The following is a 24,177-nucleotide window of genomic DNA, read 5'->3' as shown; positions in this document are numbered from 1 at the left end:
TCTTAGAAACTAGTGGAAATTATGGCAAAAGACTTTTTTCTTTTTTTCTTTGCACAGTTGCTTCTCTGTGATAATTGAAAAAAAACCCTGCATTGCATCAAGCATCATGGTAGACGGCGGAATGAGAAAACATTGCATGTTTATGTGTGTGTGTTTGGCTCTGTAGCACCTCATATTAATGCTGGCTTTGTTTACATTCACATGAGTCAGCAGTGTAGGATGTGAAGCCCTGTTTTATGCAAAAACCCACAGCTTTACAGGACAGCGCATAATTAGATAAGTTACATTAGTTCCACGTATGGATGAGATCGCACTTAAAGTCAACATTCAAACATCCTTGAAACTGAAATTTAACACTTTAAGTTGCTTCAGTGCACATGCAATATGCTCAAGCACAGAGCCAAAACAATAAGGATCACTGTCTCAAAGCTGTATCTTCTGACTGAACTGTAGGTATAAAGCAAATAACAAGATCTGAAGGATATATTTACTTACTTACGTCATTTTTAAAAAATGCTTTGGATAAACGTGGATGGAAGTTATTCGACAGCATCGATCAGAGCTTGCAAACTGCACAGCGCACCTTCTTTCATGATCGATTAGTTTGCTGACTTTTGCGATTAATCACAGTTTTCCCAAGGTGGCTTTTCAATTGCCAACCAGCAGTCCAAACCTCAAAGATATTCCATATGCTGCAATCAAATGTTCACATTTTAGAAGCAACAACCACTGAAGCGTTGGCATTTTTGCTTAGTGTTTCAGCTCTAGAAGGAAATGTACAAACTGCTTATTTAGCTCAGTACTTCCATCTGAGAGAAACCTCTGAATGTCAATCACTAGTACATTTTCTAGAGTGGAACGTTGAACTGTCATTCACCCTTTTACACACATTCATATGATTGCTGGGCTTTCACACACTCACACAATGATGCACAGCATTGGAGGCAATTTGGGGGTCAGAGCCTTATCTTGTTTGTCCGATAGCACCTTGATAAGTGTATTTGGTATCAGCGTTTGAGCAAAGTCAGTCGGCCTGGTGTGTGGTGTGAATCAGCTGCTAAGCGTGGGAACAAGCCCTGATATCATAAACACTTAACTAGTGACATTTGTGTTAAGGTCGTGATCAGAAAGGACACTTTTCCTCCACTCAAATACAAAGCGCAGCAGGGAATTCACCGGGTGTGTGTGTGGCAGAACCTCTCCTCCACCTGTCGCCTGACTGCTGGTTGGCTAACAGCAGTTCAGCCCAGCCAATAGGCTTCCCCTCAGCCCTCACAGAATAGACAACTATGTCTATGGTGTGGGAGGTTGTGTTGGAGTGCCAGGTGGAGGTGGAGATACTCCATTTTAGGCCAGCTGGCACAAAGATAGAGTGTAGTGTACTTTCACATGTTGGATAATACTTATATTCACTTTCTTCTAGAAAATTGGATGAGGATTGGCACCGCTCTCATATTGGCAATGCAAATTTCATTGACATGTCATGCTCAATGACAATAAAGAAATCTTGAATCTCTTAAATATGAAGCTACAGCCTGCAGCCGCTTAGCTTAGCATAAAATAAAAACTGGAAATAGTCTTTACACCAGAAGCTAAAACTCACAAATGAACATGTTTTATCTTATTTGTTTAAAGGATTTTGCTACCTTTGCTTGTAGCTTTATATGAAACAGATAGATGAGAGCATCAATTTTCAGATACATTAAGAAGGCAAATAAACGTTAACAAGATGTCCAGCAATTCTTTTACGAATTGTGTTGATCTAGACTGAAGCTGCCTGTGTACTGACCAACAAGCACTAAACGGCTAGATTCATAGTGCTGCTACTGTATCTTAGACCCAGAAAACAAGCAGATAGAAGACTCATGAAACCAGTCAAAACTGCCCTGCCCAGAAAAAAGAAAAAAGGAGCGTGGACCGCAAAGTAGGATAAAGGACAGTAGAGGACTGTAGTCCACCAAATCTGGCAAGTGCTAAGTTGTTGGTCGTGTGCTTTAAAATACATTATACTTCCAATGGCATAAAGTGCCAATAGTTTTAGATGGGGGGGATTTGTGGATTTACAAAAGTTGAGCAGCTGGAACGTGAATTACTTGCATCTTTTCATCCTCTCCACACTGCTAGGAGTAAATTTCTGATGGGGAAATATCAAATCATGCATTTTTTGTTTGTAGGTATGGCTAAAGGGGGTTAATTTAAATATAAAATGTAGTCTGAGGACAGAACCTCATTTCTCTCTATAGCCATTCATGTACATGCTGCAGACAGGAGGGATCTGGTTAAGTCGAATCATGTGAAATCACTGAGAACATGCTCCACTTAGAACAATAGTTGCCTCCTTGGTAGTGTTGCTGACGCTGAACATCCAGAGCCTTTGGGTGAACACCCAGCGGGACCCTGGACTATAGCTTTGTGTGGAGGCATTGATGATGCTTCACTGAAACCCGCCCCCCGCATGATAGTTGGGCTTTTTCTTCAAGAGTGCTCCAAAGGAGATTGAAAGCTTGAGACTCAAACGAACAAGGCAGATTACGCAGAGAGATCGAGAGAAAGCCAGAGCAGCACCAGAGAGAAGATGTGGGAGATCTGGAAATCAACATCAGGCACTTCACAGTATTTAGACAGACAGCTGAGCGCAGTGGAGAAAGCACAGGACAAAGTGTGTGTAACTCGAAAAATGGTACGTACACTTGGCTTTGGGGGGCGGTAGTAATAGAGGTACATGTGTAGTTGTTTGTGATGCACACTGTAAATGTTATAGAAGACAGGGACGATATCAGTGAGACTGCAAGAGCTGGAGCACAATATTGTTGCTTTACATCAAAGCTGTGGTATGGATCGCAGACAGTATTAAGCATTTGATGTTTTGGTGTACTTTGATTTATTTTTTAATATTTATTATTATTTTAATATTTTAAAGATACTCAGTGTGAATGTTTGAGATTCAACATGAAGAGAAATAGAGCATTATTGTTAGTAATATTGTGGGAAAATCCTGTATCTCAAAAATATCTTTCTATTTGGACTTTTTTTATGTGCATCCGTTACAACTGAAAAACTAACTGAATCATTTTTAGGGTACAGTAGGCCCATATATAACAAGCTAGCAGCTGTGTTGTGCTAAAGTCTATAACATTCCCCCTCCACCAGTCAGTGTGTTAAACTTATTGTTCCTTCACCTGGATGTCTGAGCTTCACTCTGCAGAATGATGCACATGCAGTTTGATGCTAGAGGGCTGTTTTCCTCATTCATCCACAGGAGCAGGAAAGCTTAAATCACCTTAAATCTCACCTTAACATGTGTACATATGAGCTCATTTGGTAACATCACAACTGGCCTGGAGCCAGTCGTGGTCCAGTATGCAGCTTCTTAAGCCGTGTTTCCCCCCCAAAGTGAAAGTCCCAGGAACTAAAAGGTTCCTTCAGTCCATTGTTGTCTGCCTTTCCACCGAGAGATTAGGCAAATTAGTCCGCTGACGTACGAACAAAGTGACACTGTACGCGTCATTTTTGCGTATGACTATTCAACAAGGTCATCGTCAGTCCATCTGTCAAATGCTTTCTCTCTATGTTGATGTTCATGTTGATGTGTTGAAGCACAATAAACAAAAAAACTAAATAGCTTGCAGCTTTTTAAAAACGGTGGCTGACATAAAATGCTGCGAGTGTCAGCCAATCCAAAATGTTCAGTACGGCAAGCCCCACCCCCAAAGTTCCTGCACTTTTGGAAAGTACTCACCCCCGAGCAGGGACTTTTTGGGGGGTAAAATAATGTGCCCGGAACTTCATTTAGACCCTGGTCCCTGTGATGGAAGCACAGTTCATCCACAGGTTCCCAGGCCCCGGGGAGAGTTCCTGCGGTGGAAACATGGCTCTCCAGAGTTTGTGGGAGTGTGGGATACGTACACTGAGAATGGACTGTTCAGTAAATCAGGAGACATGCTGTGTCCAGCAGTTTAACTAACTTAAAATGCAATGTTTGAATATTCATGGGATTTGTCAACGAGGGAGGAGGACTAGATGTAAGACTAGGTCTACACCTATTGCAATATTTAGTGTTATTGACTAGTTTTAAAATATTAAATATGATAAGCACATGTGAAGACAGAACAATTACTTATTAAGAGGTCACGTTTTTTTTTAAGGCTGTATTTTTGATGTCCTGGTGGTCTGCTTCCCACTTTGTGCTAACTGAAAAATCCTGCAAATCATCCCTCCTCCATCCATACTTTGCATCACTATCAGAAACACATCATAGTATAGGTTTGACGCTTCTTACAGATCATAACAGGATAATCACAGATGCAATGTATCAGATGGTTGATCTCCTCTCCTCCATCCAAAATGTTGATTCTCACCTGACTGCATGTGTATGTTTATCCATCCCCAGGTCCCCCAGATGGGAACCTTCATCGGAGTTTACCTGCCCTGCATGCAGAACATCCTGGGTGTGATCCTCTTTCTGCGTCTCACCTGGATCGTCGGCACCGCAGGAATCCTGGGATCCTTCGCCATCGTCTCCATGTGCTGCATCTGTGTGAGTCATTCATGGATCCAACGCATAAACATGTTCACTTCCTGCTCACAATAAATGAGGCACGAGGATCATTTGTCATTCTACAACACAGGGCTGTGTCCATTTATGCTACTCTCAAAAAAAAGTGATGTAAATGGATGAATAAATGTGGTTGCAAACAGGACGTTTCACCGCGTTTATCATGAGAATGTGATGAATGGCACCAATGATACTGTAAATGAAAGAAAGACAAACAGAGTCCCTCCTGGCCCTTCTCTAGCGTTCTATAAATGCCTGAAAGGAACCATGTCTTACAGCATGGCAGTCAAACTAGGAGGCCGATCAATACTCCCTCCTCTCAGTTGATGGTGCTGATTAATGACAGCATTAATCTCCATGCCTGACCTCAGAGGAGAGTCCCCAAAACAAGCAGAAAATGAATGTGATTTACAACCGCGGCTCGTACGTCAGTGGCTCCACATGGCCAAACAGAGAGCTAACTGTTTGTAAAGATTGAACTTTATTGCTCAGCACTCATGTGATGTGATGTGTGATAATCTGCACACAACACCCTCCTCCAATGTACAGTATACCCACCCAGTCAGGCGAAGAGATGACAGAGGCTTGAGATGATGTGTTCACAGCACTGGGTATCAAAAACAGTCAAATACCCACTGGCATCTTATGATGGCACCTAATGTCTGGGGAGATGTGTAGTCATGCAAACTTATTCTTTGAGCCTATTTATTCTTAAACTGCAAAAAAAACTCAGCTCTGGGAAACAAGAAAAAATAAAATGGGGAAAATATTACTCAAAATGTGCAAAATAATCTGCCAACAGAACAGGAAAATTTCCACGAGTAAAAATATCTAGTCTCAAAGAACCCACAGTTATCTTAAAAGTAATGCAGACAGGCTAAAAACAAGTACATTCGCCTGGATACAAAAAAAAAATTCTGGCTTTAACAGAGCAGTTTTGTACTTGTCAGTGTTCATCAAACAGCTGTATAATTCTGAAATTCTAGTTTTACGTGTTAAGTTACTCAGAACCAGGAATAACAGACAAAAAGCTTGAAACAAGTGGAAAACATATATCTTTTTGCACTTTTTGCAGTGTGTGGCAACATTTGACATTCAAAAAGTTTGGTTGTCTCTCCTCTACCCCTTGTTCATCTTCTTTAAGACTGTTTTTTAGATATCATTAAGCTTTGTCTCGTTTATCCTTAAAGCAGACCTGTCTGTTTACTGTTGACTTGGAGAGAGAAATCCAACCAGTGATTTTTCAGAGCGTGATCTCTGACAGTTAAAGGACTGATGCCGAGAGGATTTGGGGTCTTATATTGGTGACTGCGACTCGGAGCTGATGTAACTACTAATAAAGCCACGGACTGTTAACAGAGGACTTTGTAGATGTGCACAGGAATGACTGATGGTGGCAGAAAGCTTGTGACTGATAATAACTTTCTGTTTTTCTTACTCTGTAGGACGTGCTGCCTCTTCCCTTTTAACTTGTTAATGGTTTAACATTTAAAAAAAAACAACAACTTTGGCCTTGTTTGTTAAATAATAATAATAAAAGGGGTTTGGAAAATTGGATTGGATTATAATCCAGTTTTCAGTTACACTTCTCCCATCCAGAACCTAACATCTGTCCTCTTCCTCTCCACACAGACCCTGCTCACAGCCATATCAATGAGCGCCATAGCAACCAATGGAGTCGTCCCAGGTACATTATGAATGTTGTATTCATTTGTTTTTCTGTCACTCACAATATTTTTTCAATTTCATTGTATATATTTTTTATTGCCTCATCTTTTGGAGTATATATCAGGTTTTTTGGTTGGGTTTTTTGCACTACTACTTGCACTACCTCTGCTTTTTCTTTTTTGTCCTCACTGAGCTGTATGTCCTTTTTCCTACGCAAGCACACAGAGTGAAATGTTTAAACTGGAATCAGCTTCCTCGCCTGTGCACACATACTTGGCTGATAAAGCCAATTCTTCTTCCGAATATTTAAATGCAGCGGCTTCCAACCGCAGCTGTAGATATACTTGGTTGTAGTCTAACCAGGATTTCATTTCCAAAAAGCCGGAGGCTCGTACTACATGATCTCCAGATCACTGGGTCCAGAGTTTGGAGGAGCAGTGGGTCTGTGCTTCTACCTCGGAACCACGTTTGCTGGATCCTTGTACATACTGGGCACCATAGAGATTCTACTGGTATGTTACCACTCAGACAAACAGGAAGTCAGGTACAATCCATCAGTTCTGCTGTCTAGCAATGACACAATGACTGTCTGCTCGCTGTCTCCCTGCTGCCAGACGTACATCGTTCCAACAGCGACGCTGTTTAAAGAAGGCGAAGGTGCGGCGATGCTCAATGACATGCGCGTCTACGGCACATGCTGCCTGCTCCTGATGGCGCTGGTAGTGTTTGTGGGGGTGAAGTAAGTATCCACACACACGTGCGCGCACACACCCACCCAGACAGAGACCCACATTCACTCCCCTTCTCGCTGCAGGTACGTGAACAAACTGGCTCTGGTGTTTCTGGCCTGTGTGGTTCTCTCAATCATGGCCACTTATGCAGGAGTCATCAAGACGCTCATCGAACCGCCGGAGTTCAGGTGAGTCACAAACAGCAAAACAGCTATTTCTCATTGAGCATCTGCATGTTTTCAAGCCTGAAGCAGCAACAAAATGCAAAACTGAACTCCTGCCGTGCCTGATATTGATCAAAAAGGGCAGATGAGGAGAAATCTTTCCACTGAGGGATAAAACAATCTTGCCATGGATTCAGTCAGCTACACTGCGGGCTGCAACTTGAGCCCTGTTTTTATCGGCCTATATTTGTTTACAATTTTTTGGAAATTGGCCCAATTAGAGGTATGCTAAATTAGCTACAGTATGAGCTCCCCCTGTTTGCAGTGTATTTACAAAAGCACATTAGTGACATTCTGTGACAGGAGCCACGGGGGGACAGAGCTTTGGTTCTCCCTGTGGCTGTGATTGGGGCTGTAGTCATGGCTTGTTATGTTATTATGGCTGTGACGCATTAGTTCATAATGGGTGTAACACTAACTACAGAGCAGCGATGGTTGTGCTGGCTGTGTTGTATTGAAGCTACCGTATTTCTGCAAAATTCCTCTTTCATTCATTCATACCATTCAGTTGCTCTGAAGTGTTTCCAAGTTCTCCATCTACCACATCAGGTAGCACCCATCTAACTGCACAACATGTTGCTCTCCCCTCTGCAGTGTCTGTCTGTTGGGAAACCGATCTCTGATGAATAAACAGTTTGAAACATGCGCAAAGATGCAGGTCGTGAAAAACAACACAGTGACCACCGAGCTGTGGAGCATCTTCTGCAGCAGTGAATATCCCAACGCAACCTGTGACGAATACTTCACCTTGAACAACCTGACAGAGACGCAGGCCATACCCGGGCTCCTGAGCGGCGTTATCAAAGGTGAGGAAGAGGACGGGAAGGATTCTGAGCTTTCCCCTGGCATATTCCATCGTGTGCCACCCTCAGGCCGAATGACCAGCTTGGTCCACGTGGTATTCATTGCCCCACAGAATGAATCCTGATGCTCATTCAGCTGATGATGCTGTTCTCTGTCTGTCTTTCTCTTAGACAACCTGTGGGGCAACTACGGCCCAGCTGGTACGTTCATAGAGAAGAAAAGCCAGAATTCAGTCCAGGTCCAGGACACGCCTACAGACAAGCTGAGGCCCTACGTCATCAATGACCTCACCACCTACTTCACTCTGCTGGTGGGAATATACTTCCCCTCAGTCACAGGTAGATGATCGTCAAATACCGAACAAACATTCATATGTTGGAGATGTTAATGACCCTCTAAATTACTCTAACCTGTGGGCGAAAGTAAGTATGTTTACTTCAGTTCTGCACTTAAATACAGCTTTCAGGCACATGTACTTAACATGAGTCCATTTCAGTCTACTATACAACATTTTTGAGAGAAATATTTTTACTTTTTACTCCAATACATGTATCTGATTGCTAGACTTCATCATCATCATTCATCAAAACACTCTGAAAAGAGCTGTCCTGCATAATGAGTGCTTGTACTTTTGCTACATTAATTATATTTTGCTTTTAATCCTTTAATACTTTTAACATAGTTTGTACGTGTGTGTGTGTATGTTTTATTTCAGGCATAATGGCTGGTTCAAATAGGTCTGGTGATCTCAGAGATGCCCAGAGGTCCATCCCAATCGGAACCATAATGGCTATTCTCACCACCTCTTTCATCTGTATCCTCTAGAGTGAGCAGCTCATAGAGTACATGCATAATAAACCACTCTCTGAACATGCACGCACAGGCACATTCATGTGTGGGAGGTGTATCAGTTAGCCACGGAGAGCAGCAAGATTGAATTTGTCAGTTCTGTTTTTATCTCTTTGTTGAATAATGTCACACAGCTCCAAAGCAAACACACAGTGCACGCATTTCCTTCTCAACTTCACGGTCAGACATCTCCTGTGTGGTCTTGTTTGGAGCCTGTATTGAAGGAGTGGTGCTGCGAGACAAGTGAGTGTATTTATTATGAACCTCCTCCTCACTGTGGCTTCGTAGAGGAATAAATGGTGGCAGGCTGGTATTACAGAGCTTATCATAGATCATCAAAAGCTTTTTAAAAAAAGTTGTTTTCAGAGACAGAATCATTAGTGTTTGAAATCAATGTCTAGTGAAGTGACCGGAAGAAGAAGAATTACTGGATAATTCTGAGAGAAAATGAAAAACACATATTCAGCCACTGTATCGTCAGTTACTTGAGCCAGCACATGGAGTACACTGTATACATGTTTGTGGGTCTTTCAGGTTTGGCTACTCTGTAAAGAAGAACCCGGTGATTGGTATTCTGGCCTGGCCGTCACCCTGGGTGATTGTGATTGGCTCGTTTTTCTCATGCTGCGGGGCGGGGCTCCAGAGCCTCACTGGCGCCCCCCGGCTGTTGCAGGCCATCGCCAGGGATGGCATCATCCCGTTCTTACAGGTCAGTGTTACACGGACACACAATGAGTGTGTTATTTTGTCTTGAATGGGTCTTTTCAGTTTCTTCACTTGCCTCATGCCACTGTGTGTATCACAGGGTTAAATTAGCACAGGACTTTACTGGGTCAGTCTAGTTTAATAAAGTCTTTGCTCAACATGAGGCTCAGGCACTAGCAGCAATGACACACTCCAAGGTTTGCTTACCTTTATTATCTGTGCTGGAGGGTTGATTTTACCAACCTGTCAGTGTCTTTATGCAGGTCTGACAGTCTCACACTTGCCTGTAATATCTCCTCTAATATCTCTGTGACTGTCACATGACCACCTCTCATATTAGTCATGGACCACTTTGCTTCAGAAAGACATTTTTGGCATCTGCAACCATTCCCTCTTTATTTTACTCACACATCACTGCTCTGATGACACATCGCTGACAGCTGCTGTTCATATTTTCTCACTGTTTCATCACAGTTCCCTCGCGCTCATATGATGTCTTCACGTGGCTGTGTTTTTGTTTGATACATGACTGAAATAAATGAAATTGCCACATATAGGGTATGTTTATTCTAAATATGAACAGTAAAGCAAGATTTACACCAAAAAGCCACCAAACAATGAGTGCCAAAGCAATGACACGTTTATATAATGCTGCACATATAATGTCAAATGAAAAATATGAAACTGTCTCATGCAGATTGTTTGGCCTTGATAATTCGATATGTCTGTATTAGCACTGAATCAGGCCCTTCTGTCTTTCTCAGGTCTTTGGTCATGGGAAGGCCAATGGTGAGCCCACCTGGGCTCTGCTGCTGACAGTAGGGATCTGTGAGATAGGAATCCTCATCGCCTCCCTCGATGCCGTGGCCCCCATCCTCTCCATGTACACAGTTTAACCCTGCAGAAACTAACAGATCCGGTTTATCCCACTTGCTTTCAGTCTGTGTTACGGCTCTGATATGCATTTAACTGCATGTCTTTCTCTCTTCACTGATCTTTTCTGTCTGCTCAGGTTTTTCCTCATGTGCTACCTGTTTGTTAACCTGGCCTGTGCTGTTCAGACTTTGCTCCGTACCCCCAACTGGAGACCCCGTTTCAAGTTCTATCACTGGTAAGAGCAGCTTCTAACTAACCTCGGCAACAAAAGCAAATCTGTACGAGTTTCAAAGCTTTAATGAAAACCACTTGTTCTAAAATTTATAATAATGTGAATTGTATGTGTGTCCTGTAGGACCCTGTCCTTCTTAGGGATGAGTCTATGCCTCTCACTCATGTTCATCTCCTCCTGGTACTACGCTCTGGTTGCCATGGTGATAGCTGGCTGTATCTACAAGTATATTGAGTACAGAGGGTGAGTCTCGTGGTTTCAGGCCAATAGATCAAATCAAAACTGCTTTAAACTCTCCATTACCAGTAGTATCCAAACAAAGCTAGCCAGTGTTCATTTGCATTGTGAAAATACAGTAAAGTTTTGTTGTGAAAGTAAATCGTTCCTCCCCTTATTAATCCACAAGCTGCACAAACTGACACATCACAGGCCTTTTAGGTTTTGTTTGGTGTCACAGGAGCAAACAGGGACAAATGTAATTTATCCTCACTGTCTGCCTCATTACTGCACCTCTGAATTAATTGTTTTGGAATGGCAACAATCAAGTTAGCTAGCCAACCTGGTTACAGTGACAATTACTGAACACAAATTCTTTGTCTGCCAATCCCAGGAGGTCAGATGTGGTTTTGATCAGATCATCTCATTAACCACTCAATACATTTTCTTACATGCATGAGTTGTGTGCTTCGAGATGTGGATGTGATACCAAACATCTGTGTAAAGGAAGCTAAACATCTAGCATGTCACTGAGACTGTATAAAACATTTAAATGTCTATTCTACTCTTAAACATTTGGAAAAGAAATTAAACTCTCATGATTGGTTGCAGGGCAGTGAAGGAGTGGGGAGACGGGATCAGAGGTCTGTCCTTAAACGCAGCACGCTATGCTCTCATCAGACTGGAGGAAGCACCTCTGCACACCAAAAACTGGAGGTGAGCATGCGTGCCTGCTGTGATTTTCTTTAGTTGTTAGAAGCCGGTGGAACTGGCACACAAAACGTACTATTTGTATAGATGTACTATAATTTCCACTCATACAGTCTAGTATAAAAATGGTTCATTCTTGTTGCTTATTTTGAAATCACTTTGCTTTCCCATTACTATTCAATATGTTTTTATTATTTTGTCTTTCTCTTCAGGCCGCAGCTGTTGGTGTTGTGTAAGTTGGACTCAGACCTGGCAGTGAAACACCCTCGTCTCCTGTCCTTCACTACGCAGCTCAAAGCAGGAAAGGGACTGACCATCATCTCTTCGGTCCTGGAGGGAACCTACATGACTCGGGGGAGTGATGTCAAGACTGGAGAGCAGGTTTGTAGATCTGTTCACTCATCTGTTTAGTTCTTTGCACTGATTTCCAGTGTTCAAGCCTCGGGAGTACAGCACCCATTTAGAGGCAGCACAGATAGGAATGCAGTCTATCCCACTGAATTCCTTAAGACAGGTAACTCAAAGTATTCAGGTATTCAGTACAGCAGACTGTAGGAGCTAACAGAGGAAGAACATGCAGACTTTGCATTAAAATGAGGCTGAAATCAGCTACTTTTCTGATTTCCACCCAACATGATAGGCAGACATGCAGGTCAGTGTACGATAGTCCAGCTTATGTGCTATTTCCCAAGCAACAGATTAATGCTAGTTTTAATTAGACTGCAGAACACCGTCGAGGTACCACAAAAAGTGTGTGCTTATTTACATTTACACCCAGTTGCCGCTTTATTAGGAACGCCTGTACAAACTATTGCAATTCAAAATTCAAAACAGTTCGGCCATAAATTATACAACCTTTACAAATGTAAGAAGTTTTGGATGACACTGTTGGAAATGTATAAATTCAACTATAGGTTTGCTGTTGTGGTGTTGTACTGAACTACATTATACTGAGAGGTGTTTTTAGTCCTCTCTATTTACATACATGAGAGAGTCAGAACAGTTGTGTTGAGCAGATGTATTGAATTACATTAGATTGGTGTACCTAATAAAGTGGCACTAAGTGTATGTTTAATCATTTATGGATGTATTTTAAAGTGATATGAGCCTAACAATCAAGCACGCATTTATTTTGAGAACTACAAACAAAATGAAAATGAATAAAGTTTGGTGTGTGCTGCAACACTCACTTGTCAATAGCTCATGACTCAAGTTGACGATGCTTTTTTAAAAATTTGAACTTGATATGGACATTTAAAGAGTAAAAACCCATCTAATTTAACATTAAAGCTATTGTGTAAACTCATGCAATCCACGTAACATTGATTTTGTCAGTTTACAGTGCGGAGTAATGTATAATTTGTTTTCCTGTCTTTCCTGTAAACTCTGAATAAAATGTGACTGAATACTTTATAAAAGCTGCATTAATAGATTTGACCACCTGGGGGCAGCAGACCAAGCTGAAAACATCTAATTTCATATGTAGATTTTTGTACAAGTTCCATGGAGAGTAGAGGTTGCCAACATGTTATGCAACCAGAGAATGACCGCACCTCAACATGTTGTGCACATCATGTGAAACAGCTCTTATCCTTTGTCGTCCTTATCTTTACTCACCTTTTCTTAACTCCACCTGGTCCCTGCAGAACTTGAAAGCAGCCATGGCCGCCGAGCGCATGAAGGGTTTCTCCCATGTGGTGGTGTCGTCCAACCTGCGAGACGGTTTCTCCCTGCTCATCCAGTCAGCAGGACTGGGAGGAATGAAACACAACGCTGTCCTGATGGCCTGGCCGGCAGGTTGGAAACAAGCCCGGGATTTAACCGCCAGGAGGAACTTCATAGGTAAACTATGCAGGAGCGCCTTGAGGGACATCTGTGAAAATCAAAAACAGACAATTCTCCATAATGAAGAAAATTAAACTTAACTAAGTTGATATGCATATGTATAATCGTTCATTCTGCAAGTTTACCCGCATTCAGTTCACTTTAAAAAGTAAGATGTCCCATGATCTAATTGGTGCTTTTCTATCTCTGCAAGAGAAACAAGGAAAGACTGGGGGGCAGCAGAGGAACAGAACATACTGTATGTGGCTGTACCCCACAGGCCTGACATAGAAACATTTAACATGCCTCGTCATTACTCTCTCTCTCTTTCTCTCCCTGCGCAGAAACAGTGAGGGAGACGACGGCAGCTCATCAGGCTCTGCTGGTTGCTAAGAACATCGACCATTTCCCCAGCAACCAGGAGCGTCTGAAGGAGGGAACCATTGATGTGTGGTGGATCGTACATGATGGTGGACTGCTCATGCTGCTGCCCTTTTTACTGAGTCAACACAAGGTGTGTGTGTGTGTGTGTAATAATCAACAGCGCAGTACAGTCAGCTTTTGAAACATGAGTGACTTTTTTCGTCAGGGCTTTAACGTGTCAGTCATATATATATGGACATTCTACCCAATGCAGCCAGGTGTTTGATTTGTCAGCCTTCACTCAAAATAATAAAACGTTGAGATAGTTGAATGCTCCCGTGTCCCTCCTAGCTGAAACTGATACAGTCCCGCTGTCTGCAGGTATGGAGGAAGTGTAAAATGCGAATCTTCACCGTGGCCCAGATGGACGACAACTCCATCCAGATGAAGAAAGACCTCCAGGTGTTTCTCTACCATCTACGCCTGGATGCAGAGGTGGAGGTGGTGGAGATGGTGAGACTGTTTGCAACTCAGTCAGTCACTTAGTCATTTCTCTAATTCATTGTTGCGTCTCACAATGGGTGATATTTGTCTACACCCGAAAGTGCAAATGTTCTGTGTGTCCCTCTAGCATGACAGTGACATCTCAGCCTTCACCTATGAGAAGACGCTGGTGATGGAGCAGAGGTCTCAGATGCTCAAACAGATGCAGCTGTCCCGCACCGAGAGGGAGAGAGAGGTACCATGACACTCACACTGTAAAATGTCCACTGTGAGAAATCAGGTAACAACCTCCTGAAAGCCTATGATTCACAGGTCATTCCACATACATGTATATTATAAGGACACTGTGCACTGTATTACATGATATTTTCTGATTTATCTGATTTAAAATACTGAGATGTGATGCTTACACTTTAAATCCTGATGTAGAAATGCAATATCAACCTGCATACAGCACTGTACAAATAGTATTACAGCTGTAAGACACTTATGCAGCGAACTTCCACCCAAAGAAAAAAGTGTAGCGTAACTCTTCTGCTGTTGTTGACCTTTGAACCCCCCAACCTGGCTTTGTGATTGGACGCCATGCTCAGATTCAGAGCATCACAGACGTATCGCGCAGCTCCATAAAGCGGAAGAAGTCGCCGGTTGTTTTCTTCAACACCCCGTGCATACCAGAGGATGAGGTAGCCGCAGCAACCAAACAGCCCGTATTAACAAACCACGATGCCATCGGCCTTTCCATCTATCATGCCATCGCTTCTCCCTGTCATCACAGTCCATTCATAACAACTGCAGTGCTTGAGACAGTGTCGGAGATGCTGAGCGGGCACAGACACAGTGACCAACAGCTGCCACTAGAGGGCGACAACTCCCTCACTGAGTGTCTTTAAATGTGCACCAGACTTCCAGCAGAGGAGGTCTTTACAATCAACCTGCTGCTGTGGGATAACTAACCATCACACGCAACCCTCAGAGATTTTAACACTCACACCACACAGTGTTTTCAGTTTAAAATTTACCGGATTACTGATTGTTCATAACAGAGTGGAAACTAAAAATGGATACAATTGTTATGGATCATGTTTACGCAGGATTGCCATCCTGTTGTTGCTAGTCAGTAGTGCTTGACATACCCAAGTACGGTTTGGATTTGGATCTATCAAGTCAACAAGTAATGTGACTTTTAAGACTAGAAAGCCCCCATTATTCAATATAAACTAGTGAGAAGAAGTATCCTGCGTGAAGCTTATTTGCTTTTGCTCTCATTGTTGTTACAAAGGCAGTTTGATTGGATCGGTTTAGAGAATACGATGCAATATGGAGCTCTAGTGACTGTGGGCCTTCACCCACACCTGTGTTGTTAGATCAAGAGGAAGAGGATGCTTGACAAATGAACAAATAGGGCAAAAATGCTCTGTTTTGGAAATATAGACAAAAGTTTTGCCAAGTCACATCCACACACACATCTCAGTCATTAGAAGTATTCTAATATCTTAAACGAAGAGAAAAGAGAAGAGGGATTTTGATATTAAATACTTTTTTTGAGACTTATAACTGCATAATTAACACAGGGAGCCAGGAGTTGGATACCGAATTTTTAAGATTTCATCGTCTTTAAAGAAAATCATGTAAACAGAGCAGGAATTTTACTGTGTCCACTGTAAAAGACAGCATGTGTGTTTCTGTGCTCTTTCCCTGCATGTGCTGTCATCACCGTAAACCTGTCCATCACCTCACTGCCATAAAAATAACTACATCTTCATCATTTCTGTTCACATCCTCGTCCCTCTTCATATTTTCATAACTTTAAAGCAATGACATGTTTGCAATGACATCCACTCTGTGTTACTTTAAAGTGTCAAAAAATCCACTAAGAGTAAGTTAAAGTACAGAATGCGACTGAACAGATTGAATCTGAATAATTTGGTTTTATTTTGAGCAGTAGTAGTAAAATCATATTATTGATTCCCGGAGATGCCAGACTGAGCTTGACCTTTTTGAGTGAGGCCTTCTCTAGAAATTGGATTTGACTGGAAAGCCAATGAAGAAGAACGAGGACGTAACGTGGCTGAAGACTAGAACCGCTAAACTGTCTTGTTATTATCCGTCGTTTGTTTAGGCCCAGCTGATCCACGACCGAAACACAGCGTCTCATTCTACAACGAATGACAAGGCAGCAGGGGCCGCGCCGGATCGCGTCCACATGACCTGGACCAAAGACAAGCTGATCCACGAGAGGAACAGACACAGAGAAAGCATGGGAGTCAAAGACATGTTCAGTATGAAGCCGTAAGTACAGCCAATGAGTTTTTTCTATGCATTGTACTTTAATCATTATTGTGATTTTCTGTGTTATGTGTTCATATACGTGCTGTTTAATCCTTACTGCATCTAGGTAATTTTAAAAAAAAAAGCAACAATAAAATCATCTAAGCAGCTGATCATTAATGCTGACATGTTGTTTTTCCTCCCTTCTTCTAGTGAGTGGGAGAATCTGTAAGTCACTTCATCTTTCACTTTTTGCTTGCATGTGCATAAACCCTCCGCGCACATGGTGAGAATAGTCTCACGATTTGTTGGCATGCTCGTTTGAACGTCGATCACAGGTTCAGTTTGCATGGGCGTCGTTGTGCATGGTGACAGATATGCAGCTTGCATGTGCCTGTGTTCCTCCCACTGACTCGCGCTGTGCTCCCTGAACACTGATGAATTGGAGAAACAGTTCTGTGCAAAGGGAGGCCGAATGACCGATGTTCTTCCTGATGTCTTTGGTTTAATGTAGCAACCAGTCCAACGTGCGCAGGATGCACACGGCTGTGAAGCTGAACGACGTGGTGGTCAAGAAATCCCAGAGTTCACAGCTGGTGTTGCTCAACATGCCAGGTCCGCCGAAGAACAAGAAAGGGGATGAGAACTGTATCCTTTATTCTTTTTTAAGCTAACATGCCGCTGGCTGTAGCTTCAAATCTACTAGACACAAGATTAATATTCATCTTGTCATCTAACTTAATACTAAAATTACTTACACTGCTTCATGCTCCCATGTAAAGATTTTACACAGAAGAAAATTAGACCACAAATCTGAAATAATACAACTTTCTTTTTGCTTTTGCCGTCTGTCCACACTACAGAGGCCAGTGGTGGAAGAAATATTAGAAATACCACACTGAAAATCCTCCAATAAAAAGGTTGCTCAAGTATAAGTACTATCAGTAAAATGTACTATAAGAATCAAAAGTACAAGTATTCAATAGAGAAAAATCCCCCTGTGAGTGGTGAACTGTTAGACTGGCGATAGCCACATTAAAGCAGTTAAAACATACACATGATGGACTTGTGGACTATCGGCCGATCCCGGTATTTTTAGCCTCATTATGTTTAAAGGTGGCCACTTTTAGACCAGTGAATGAATGAATGATTCAGCATTCAGAGAAATGGCATTAAGACCTCAATGTTTGGAAATTAAAATGCACAAATAATATTACCAGACTGTCACCTAACGACAAGAATGGCTTGAACTCTTATCTCGTATCTTAACTGATGACTGGCAATATTTTTACTGTAGTATTAATATTAAAGTATCATTTTACTGTTGTAGTTGGTTGAGGTGAGCTAGTCTGACCATTTTGTGAGCAAAAGTTAATTTTGAAAGGTAACTAGTAACTAGCTATTACGTAAATGCAGTGGAGTAAAAAGTAGAGACGAAGACGAAGGGTGGATGTATGTGAAAATGCCAGCATGTGTTGCTCTCATGTGCAGAGTCTCCTTAACCAGAGTGCGTCTCTCAGATATGGAGTTCCTGGAGGTCCTGATGGATGGCCTCGACCGCGTCCTGCTGGTTCGTGGAGGAGGTCGGGAGGTCATTACCATCTACTCCTAGCATCAAGCGGTTCATAACTGTTTGGGAGGGTACTGGAAGGAAACTGCTCTGGACAGTAGGACACCAGAGAGCAGGGGTTGACGGAGGAGGGTCATGACTTTGAGATGGGACACGGACAAAGATGTGGGAAAGAGGAAGTGCAGTGCACCCCCCCTCTCACACTGTCAGGAGAAACGAGCAACACTGCCACTAATGTTTTGGAGGACCATGGTTGCTGGGAAGGACAGGGGAGTCTACCTGCTGCACAGCCTGAACTCAGTGCATCATCTAGGGGCACAGAGGTGCTCTCTACACCCTCTCCTCCTGGAACTCCACCACATCTATACGAACTGTGTGGCTGCACTGTGGAAAAAATCTTTCCTCAGATAAACTGTGTTTCCTGAAAGAGTTGCCATTTCAATTGAACATATTTTATTGCTTCACCATGGACTTGCTGGAGGAAAGAACACAAACTACAGCCTGTTGTCATATTTAGCATTTCACTGATTGTGGTATCTGGCAACAAGCTCGTTGGTTTCGAGGAGGAACGCTAACGTAGCGGACAGTCTCTTTATTTATTTCATATGGCAAGTACTGACTCTGGGATCACAGGATGAGCTGAACATGTTTTTAGCTATTCTTTTTTATAAAATATCATGTTTGGCTCAAATCTCGTGATCAGAAGTTGTCTGATGTCAGGGCGAATGTGGCAGTATTGATTGTCTTAAACACTGTTTATTCACTGCTTTTTGTTGTCACAGATGATGTTAGTGTGCCAAGTGATCAAAGAGGAAGAGACGGTAAAAAAAGCAATGCAGGAACTTTTGTGATTTTAGTGAATTTTAGTGAATTTAAGTTGAATCATGGATTTTTGTATTTAAGCAAAATGTTACTCGGCTCAGTTCTTCAGCAGCCTGTGTGCACTGATGAGGAAACCTGAGAAAACGCGGAGCCTGTGTTGTAGTATATTCATTTAATATGACTGTTTTTTAAGCACAGATAACGTTATCTACAGTGTGTTGTTTGTTTATTCAAGAAAAAAGGCGTGCATACATTAAATAGATAAAAAAAAAAAAGTTAAGTCTGGAACTCCTCAGTACTCCTCAGTACTCATGTGTCGTGTTGTTCCATGTGTTTCCTGTCTCCCTGTAGAAGGACTAATCAGAGAATAAGCTGATGTCTTGGACTTGAACATAGCCTGCTGTCTTTGATTACATCACATTGTATGTGATTTGCTGACATCAGTCACACCTTGAAAGCCCAGAAGTGCTTTTTCTTCCAGGTTTAGGCAGGAAAATGGTCACAGTCAGAGTTAACACTAAGACAAAACTGTCTTTATGATCAAAGGTAGACAGTATTAAATGATCATTATGATCATTTAAGTGGTTTCACTGTATTTCCTGATCTCAGCAATTACTTTAGTGAGTGTTATCATGCAGAAATGATGAAAATAACGATCCAAGTTGTAGTACAATGGAATGATCCTGAGACTGCTGTTGGAAACTGGACATAAACACCAATCCATCCACCACTACCTTCTGCCCAAGAATTTCCAACCTATTCTCCACAAATTTTCACAACGACCAAAACTTTTGCTTGCTTGAAATCAATCATTTTAATGCATTTGAAAATATTATCAATGTTGTCTTTTCTGAGCCCCTCGGACTCTACAATTACAGGCCCAGATACTGTGAAAAGTCTTTACACCACTGAACATCCAGATGTGCCTGTCTTGATTTGGGTTGAGTAATACCTTTAATTATTATGTAAAAGAGCAATGCACTTAAGCCTCAATGTCAGTCCAGGAAGAATGATTTAGCCAATACTTGGAAAGTTTAATTCAAAACTAGATTGGACTTTTGAATTAGATAAAAGACTAGAGGCTGTAAAACCCCACCGCTAAAACGGAAGCTGGTGTTTCACTTTACCTATTTAACTGATATTTTCACCAGATAGCAGGAGGTTCTGCCATCAATTACTCAGGATAATAACAGCATCGACAATAAATCTTAACAAAATGCAGGACCTGGATAGCGAGCACAGGTAAATGTGTCATGTTAATCCACTCCTTGAAGGTTAGGTTGGTTTCACTTTACAATCAAGAGATGGTGAGAGTAACGCTGACACCACCGAGCTTCTGCTGAGCATTTTAAACACTAAGGCCACAATCATAGAGGAGCGTACAGTATGTCCATCTCTATCAGAGCTTTAGGGACCACTTGTGCCCAGAAATTATGAGTTGGCCCACAGTGACAAGTGTTTGTTAAGGCTTGGATGGAAACTCCCATAACATGACACGAAACATGCATCTACTGACACGCACAGCCAAAGGCAGGAAGCGTCAAAGCAGGATGTCTGCATCAAAGGAAATGAAGCCGAATGACAGACGCGGACCACATTTCTCTGATTGCTCTTCAGCAACCGAAACTTCTTAGTCATTTATGTGAGTCACTGATCTTTATTTTAACGTCCAATGGAACCCGTTCCTGTCTGACCCAGATGAGAGCTGAGCTGGACTGCTGTCGTCTTACGTAACTGGCCCGGGCTCACGTTCAAAAAATCAATTTAATCCAAAAATCATCATTGTCTCTTGGCTCGCAAAATAACAAAGACGATCTTGGAGCTGCAGTAGGAAGCTTTGAGGGGAACTTGGCCTCGGATAAATGGCTTCCTGTTTGTCCCACCGAGCGGTTAGCCGGGTCAGCACGCACAGAACAACAACAACAATCACGGTCTGATGCTCCGATCGCTGTCTGAGCTACAACTCTGCTACATTCTGTGCTCGTCTGTAATCCTTACTCTTTAAAGAACAGCCTGTCTTTTGCTACCATTCAGAACAGTTAACCTAATTTGACACTTTATTGTTTCCTCAATGGGAAACTTGTCCTGTGGCCAGGATCCGCATTAAAAAAAACAACGACCACAAGTGTCACTGTATAAAAAAATTTCACAGAGCTCATGAAAAACAAGATGGGAAAATGACGGGTTCACGGAGGCTTACTTTCTGCAGACGTTGGAAGTTTTACAAGACTTGTGCCATCTTCAGCTTCTTGCTGCTGTTGTGTAAGTTCTATAAAAGTTGCATAGAAGTGCAACACACATGATCCTGCACTGGCTCACATGTAGATGGACACATTATGAGGTTAGGAGCGGCACAAACAACTACCCGTAATGTGTACATCATGTGGTATGTGTGCATTGTTATGTGCACACTGAACGCTCACTGAACTGCTTCACGCCAGTGCACAAATCAAGCAGGACACAACAGCATGGCTCATGCCAAAGCTTTTGGTCCATTCTGCACACCCTGCACAGATCTCAGACACACACCAGCTGATCGCTCGGATGCCTACAGCAGGACTAGCACTGAGTTTCGGTCAAAACTAACTCATGCATGGCAATTCTGAAACATGTCGGTATATTTTGACTATATAGACATTGACTATGATTTAGCTCAAAGCGCTGCAGTACAGTACAGCCTCACTGAGCGGCTAGCACAGCTGTAGACTCTTCAGTCTTGTTTCCATGTCACACCAAACATTTAACCCATCCACGCATGGAACTGCAAGACACCACTGAATATCAAGCATCACAAATTAACACATCCTCTGGAAGCACATGCAGGCTACAAATCCAGACGGAATCACTGATTATATGTCTATACTACTATGAAATTACATATATACAGACCTGATCAAAATCTTAAGACCAGTTGAAAAATAGCTAGAATTTACCTTTTGCACATTTGGATTTTAATGAGGTTTTAAGTAGAGCTACAATATGCAAAAGCAAGAAGGGGGAGTGTGACAAAAAGCACTTTGAAATTTATTAGTAATTTATTGAAAACAACAAGTAAACTGAAATAGGCTGTTTATCAGCTGATCCACAGTTTAAGACCACAGGCTATAAAAGCCAAAATCTGCTAAAAATTCTCATTTTCTGTCAGGCGTTCACACGGTCATGCCCTCCTGATGGCTAAAGCTAAGAAGCTTTCTCTTCTTGAACGTGGTCGGATCGTCGAGCTGCATAAGCAAGGCCTCTCGCAGCGTGCCGTTGCTGCTGAGGTTCCTCCTCGTCTGTGTGGTAACAGCTGGGTTTTTCAACAGGACGACGCTGCAGTTCACGATGCTCGCTTGACGAAGGACTTCTTCAGGGAGAATAACATCATAACATCACTCTTTTGGACCATCCCGCATGTTCCCCTAATTTAAATCCCATAGAGAACATTTGGGGATGGATGGCAAGGGAAGTTTATAAAAATGGCCGTCAGTTCCAGAGAGTTGATGCCCTTCGTGAAGCCATCTTCACCACTTGGAGCAATGTTCCCAGTAGCTTCCTGGAAACACTCGCATCAAGCATGCCCAAACAAATTTTTGAAGTGGTTAACAAGAGCGGTGGAGCTACTCATCACTGAGTCCTGCTGAGAATTTTTTTTCTGGTTTGGAGAGTTTTTTGTAATTTTTTGAGGCTGTGATCTTAAACTTTTGATCAGCTGATAAACAGCCTATTTCAGTTTACTAGTTGTTGTTGTTGTAAATTCTAGCTATTTTTCAACTGGTCTTAAGATTTTGATCAGGTCTGTATATTCCCACAAACCCAGACTACCTCAGCCTTTTCGATGTTAATATAGATCACTTTCTTGTATAATCGATACAGGCCTACAACATAATATTCTGCATGCTTATCACTGAGGCTGACCACGGCCACCATCTTCCCACAGCTTCCACTGACCTTCCAGCAAAATCTGAAGATCAAAGATAAACAGCATTTTCTTCTTTTTTTGGAGAAGCCGCCAATCTGAGAGCTAAATCTGTCAGAAGAGCTAAAGAGGCAAAACACAAGCGGCTTAGGAAGGGAATGCACTCAGTGAAGACAGAGATGGACAGAGGATGGGGGGCGGGGGGCGGGGGGGTTGGAGAGGAAAGGGAGGGCACCTTTCTTTCTTTCTTTCTTTCCCAGCCATTATCATTCCTGGATCTGCTAATAGTGGGGTGTTAACATCACAACATGGCTAATTTCACTGAGACTCCCTCTGACCTTGTTGACCCCTGAAGCTTCGTCCCTGCTGGCCTGGGAGAGAAAGTCCAGCACAATTTTTTGTATTGTTTTGGTCCACCTGGAACTTGAGGTCCCCCCGCTTTGAACTACTGAGCTTGTTCAAAAAGTATCTGGATTTATGCTGCTTCTTGAACAAAGGGGCCTTTTCTTTGACAATCTTGTTAGAAATGATGTTAAACTCATTTTGCCTGAAGCCACGCAGACTAATCTGATTAATATCTTCTTTGTAAAAAAAAACGACAAAACAGCAGACAGACTAATGGCTGTTTCTGCATTGTAAGACTTCACAGAGTTTGTGATCAGCAGGGTCAGTGTGGTGGTGCGAGGGCGTGACTGTAACTCTCAGAAAATATTTTCTTGTCCGACTGATTAAAGTGCTGAAAACCCCGAGAGCGACCAGACAACAATTGACATGTCTCAGTCAAAATGGCCTTTCTGGAGCAAATGGTCTTTGGGGAACACATGAATGATGGCTTTTGAAAAGATGAATTCCTCTTTCGTGTTGGAAACCAAACATTTACCAGGCAGCCAAAGGCAACCCCCTCCTGCCCACAGGGGTGCTGTGTGCTGGTGTCTCACTCAGAGCAGCCAGGGAGTCACTTTCCATCTAATTTGAAAGCAACACAGCAAAACAGCAGTTCAATTATTTCACTCATCTGTTGACAGGTAGTGCACTGATTTGTGAAGTGTCATCTGAACAAGGCACTTGCATATAAAAACCTTGTGCCTCCCGCATATTGACTTTTTAAATGTGGAGAAAAGACAAAACACCAGTCTACATTCGCCTCGCCAGGCAAAGTAGGCGCCTGCCCCAGATTCATTTTTTGCAAATTAAATCATAATGTTAACCAAGGTGGGCACAATTACCAGATGACGTGGCCCCAGTAGAGGGCCCTCATCTCAAGATCTAGTTTTAAATTGAAATGATGTCACTTTTAATAGAATTAACACAGTCTTTCAAACGTTACTGAATCAGTTCACTGATTTTATGACTT

The 24,177-nt window shown here is 42.3% G+C and overlaps 1 protein-coding gene across 3 annotated transcripts in view; it reads left to right on the top strand.

The window, feature by feature from the left end:
* Positions 1-19,227, top strand: part of LOC121615449 (solute carrier family 12 member 7-like) — a 28,785-nt gene extending 9,558 nt beyond the window's left edge. The window contains exons 4-27 of one of the 3 annotated variants that reach the window (XM_041949806.1): positions 4,391-4,537; positions 6,188-6,242; positions 6,605-6,735; positions 6,838-6,962; positions 7,038-7,142; positions 7,773-7,984; positions 8,153-8,320; positions 8,698-8,796; positions 9,017-9,074; positions 9,366-9,540; positions 10,301-10,419; positions 10,549-10,647; positions 10,768-10,887; positions 11,473-11,577; positions 11,784-11,952; positions 13,218-13,413; positions 13,740-13,909; positions 14,140-14,271; positions 14,390-14,497; positions 14,856-14,972; positions 16,385-16,554; positions 16,747-16,761; positions 17,048-17,181; positions 18,054-19,227. In XM_041949806.1, the coding sequence (XP_041805740.1) occupies positions 4,391-4,537; positions 6,188-6,242; positions 6,605-6,735; positions 6,838-6,962; positions 7,038-7,142; positions 7,773-7,984; positions 8,153-8,320; positions 8,698-8,796; positions 9,017-9,074; positions 9,366-9,540; positions 10,301-10,419; positions 10,549-10,647; positions 10,768-10,887; positions 11,473-11,577; positions 11,784-11,952; positions 13,218-13,413; positions 13,740-13,909; positions 14,140-14,271; positions 14,390-14,497; positions 14,856-14,972; positions 16,385-16,554; positions 16,747-16,761; positions 17,048-17,181; positions 18,054-18,145 (3,021 nt within the window). In that variant the 3' untranslated portion in view covers positions 18,146-19,227. The remainder of the gene's footprint in view (positions 1-4,390; positions 4,538-6,187; positions 6,243-6,604; positions 6,736-6,837; positions 6,963-7,037; positions 7,143-7,772; positions 7,985-8,152; positions 8,321-8,697; positions 8,797-9,016; positions 9,075-9,365; positions 9,541-10,300; positions 10,420-10,548; positions 10,648-10,767; positions 10,888-11,472; positions 11,578-11,783; positions 11,953-13,217; positions 13,414-13,739; positions 13,910-14,139; positions 14,272-14,389; positions 14,498-14,855; positions 14,973-16,384; positions 16,555-16,746; positions 16,762-17,047; positions 17,182-18,053) is intronic. The other 2 variants (XM_041949804.1, XM_041949805.1) reach the window with 2 other exon arrangements.
* The last annotated feature ends 4,950 nt before the right edge of the window (positions 19,228-24,177 follow it).

Source organism: Chelmon rostratus, chromosome 12 (genome assembly GCF_017976325.1).
Source record: "Chelmon rostratus isolate fCheRos1 chromosome 12, fCheRos1.pri, whole genome shotgun sequence".
NCBI classification, from domain to species: domain Eukaryota; kingdom Metazoa; phylum Chordata; class Actinopteri; order Chaetodontiformes; family Chaetodontidae; genus Chelmon; species Chelmon rostratus.
The sequence above is the reverse complement of the archived record's forward strand: the minus strand, read 5'-3'. Positions and strand labels throughout refer to the sequence as shown.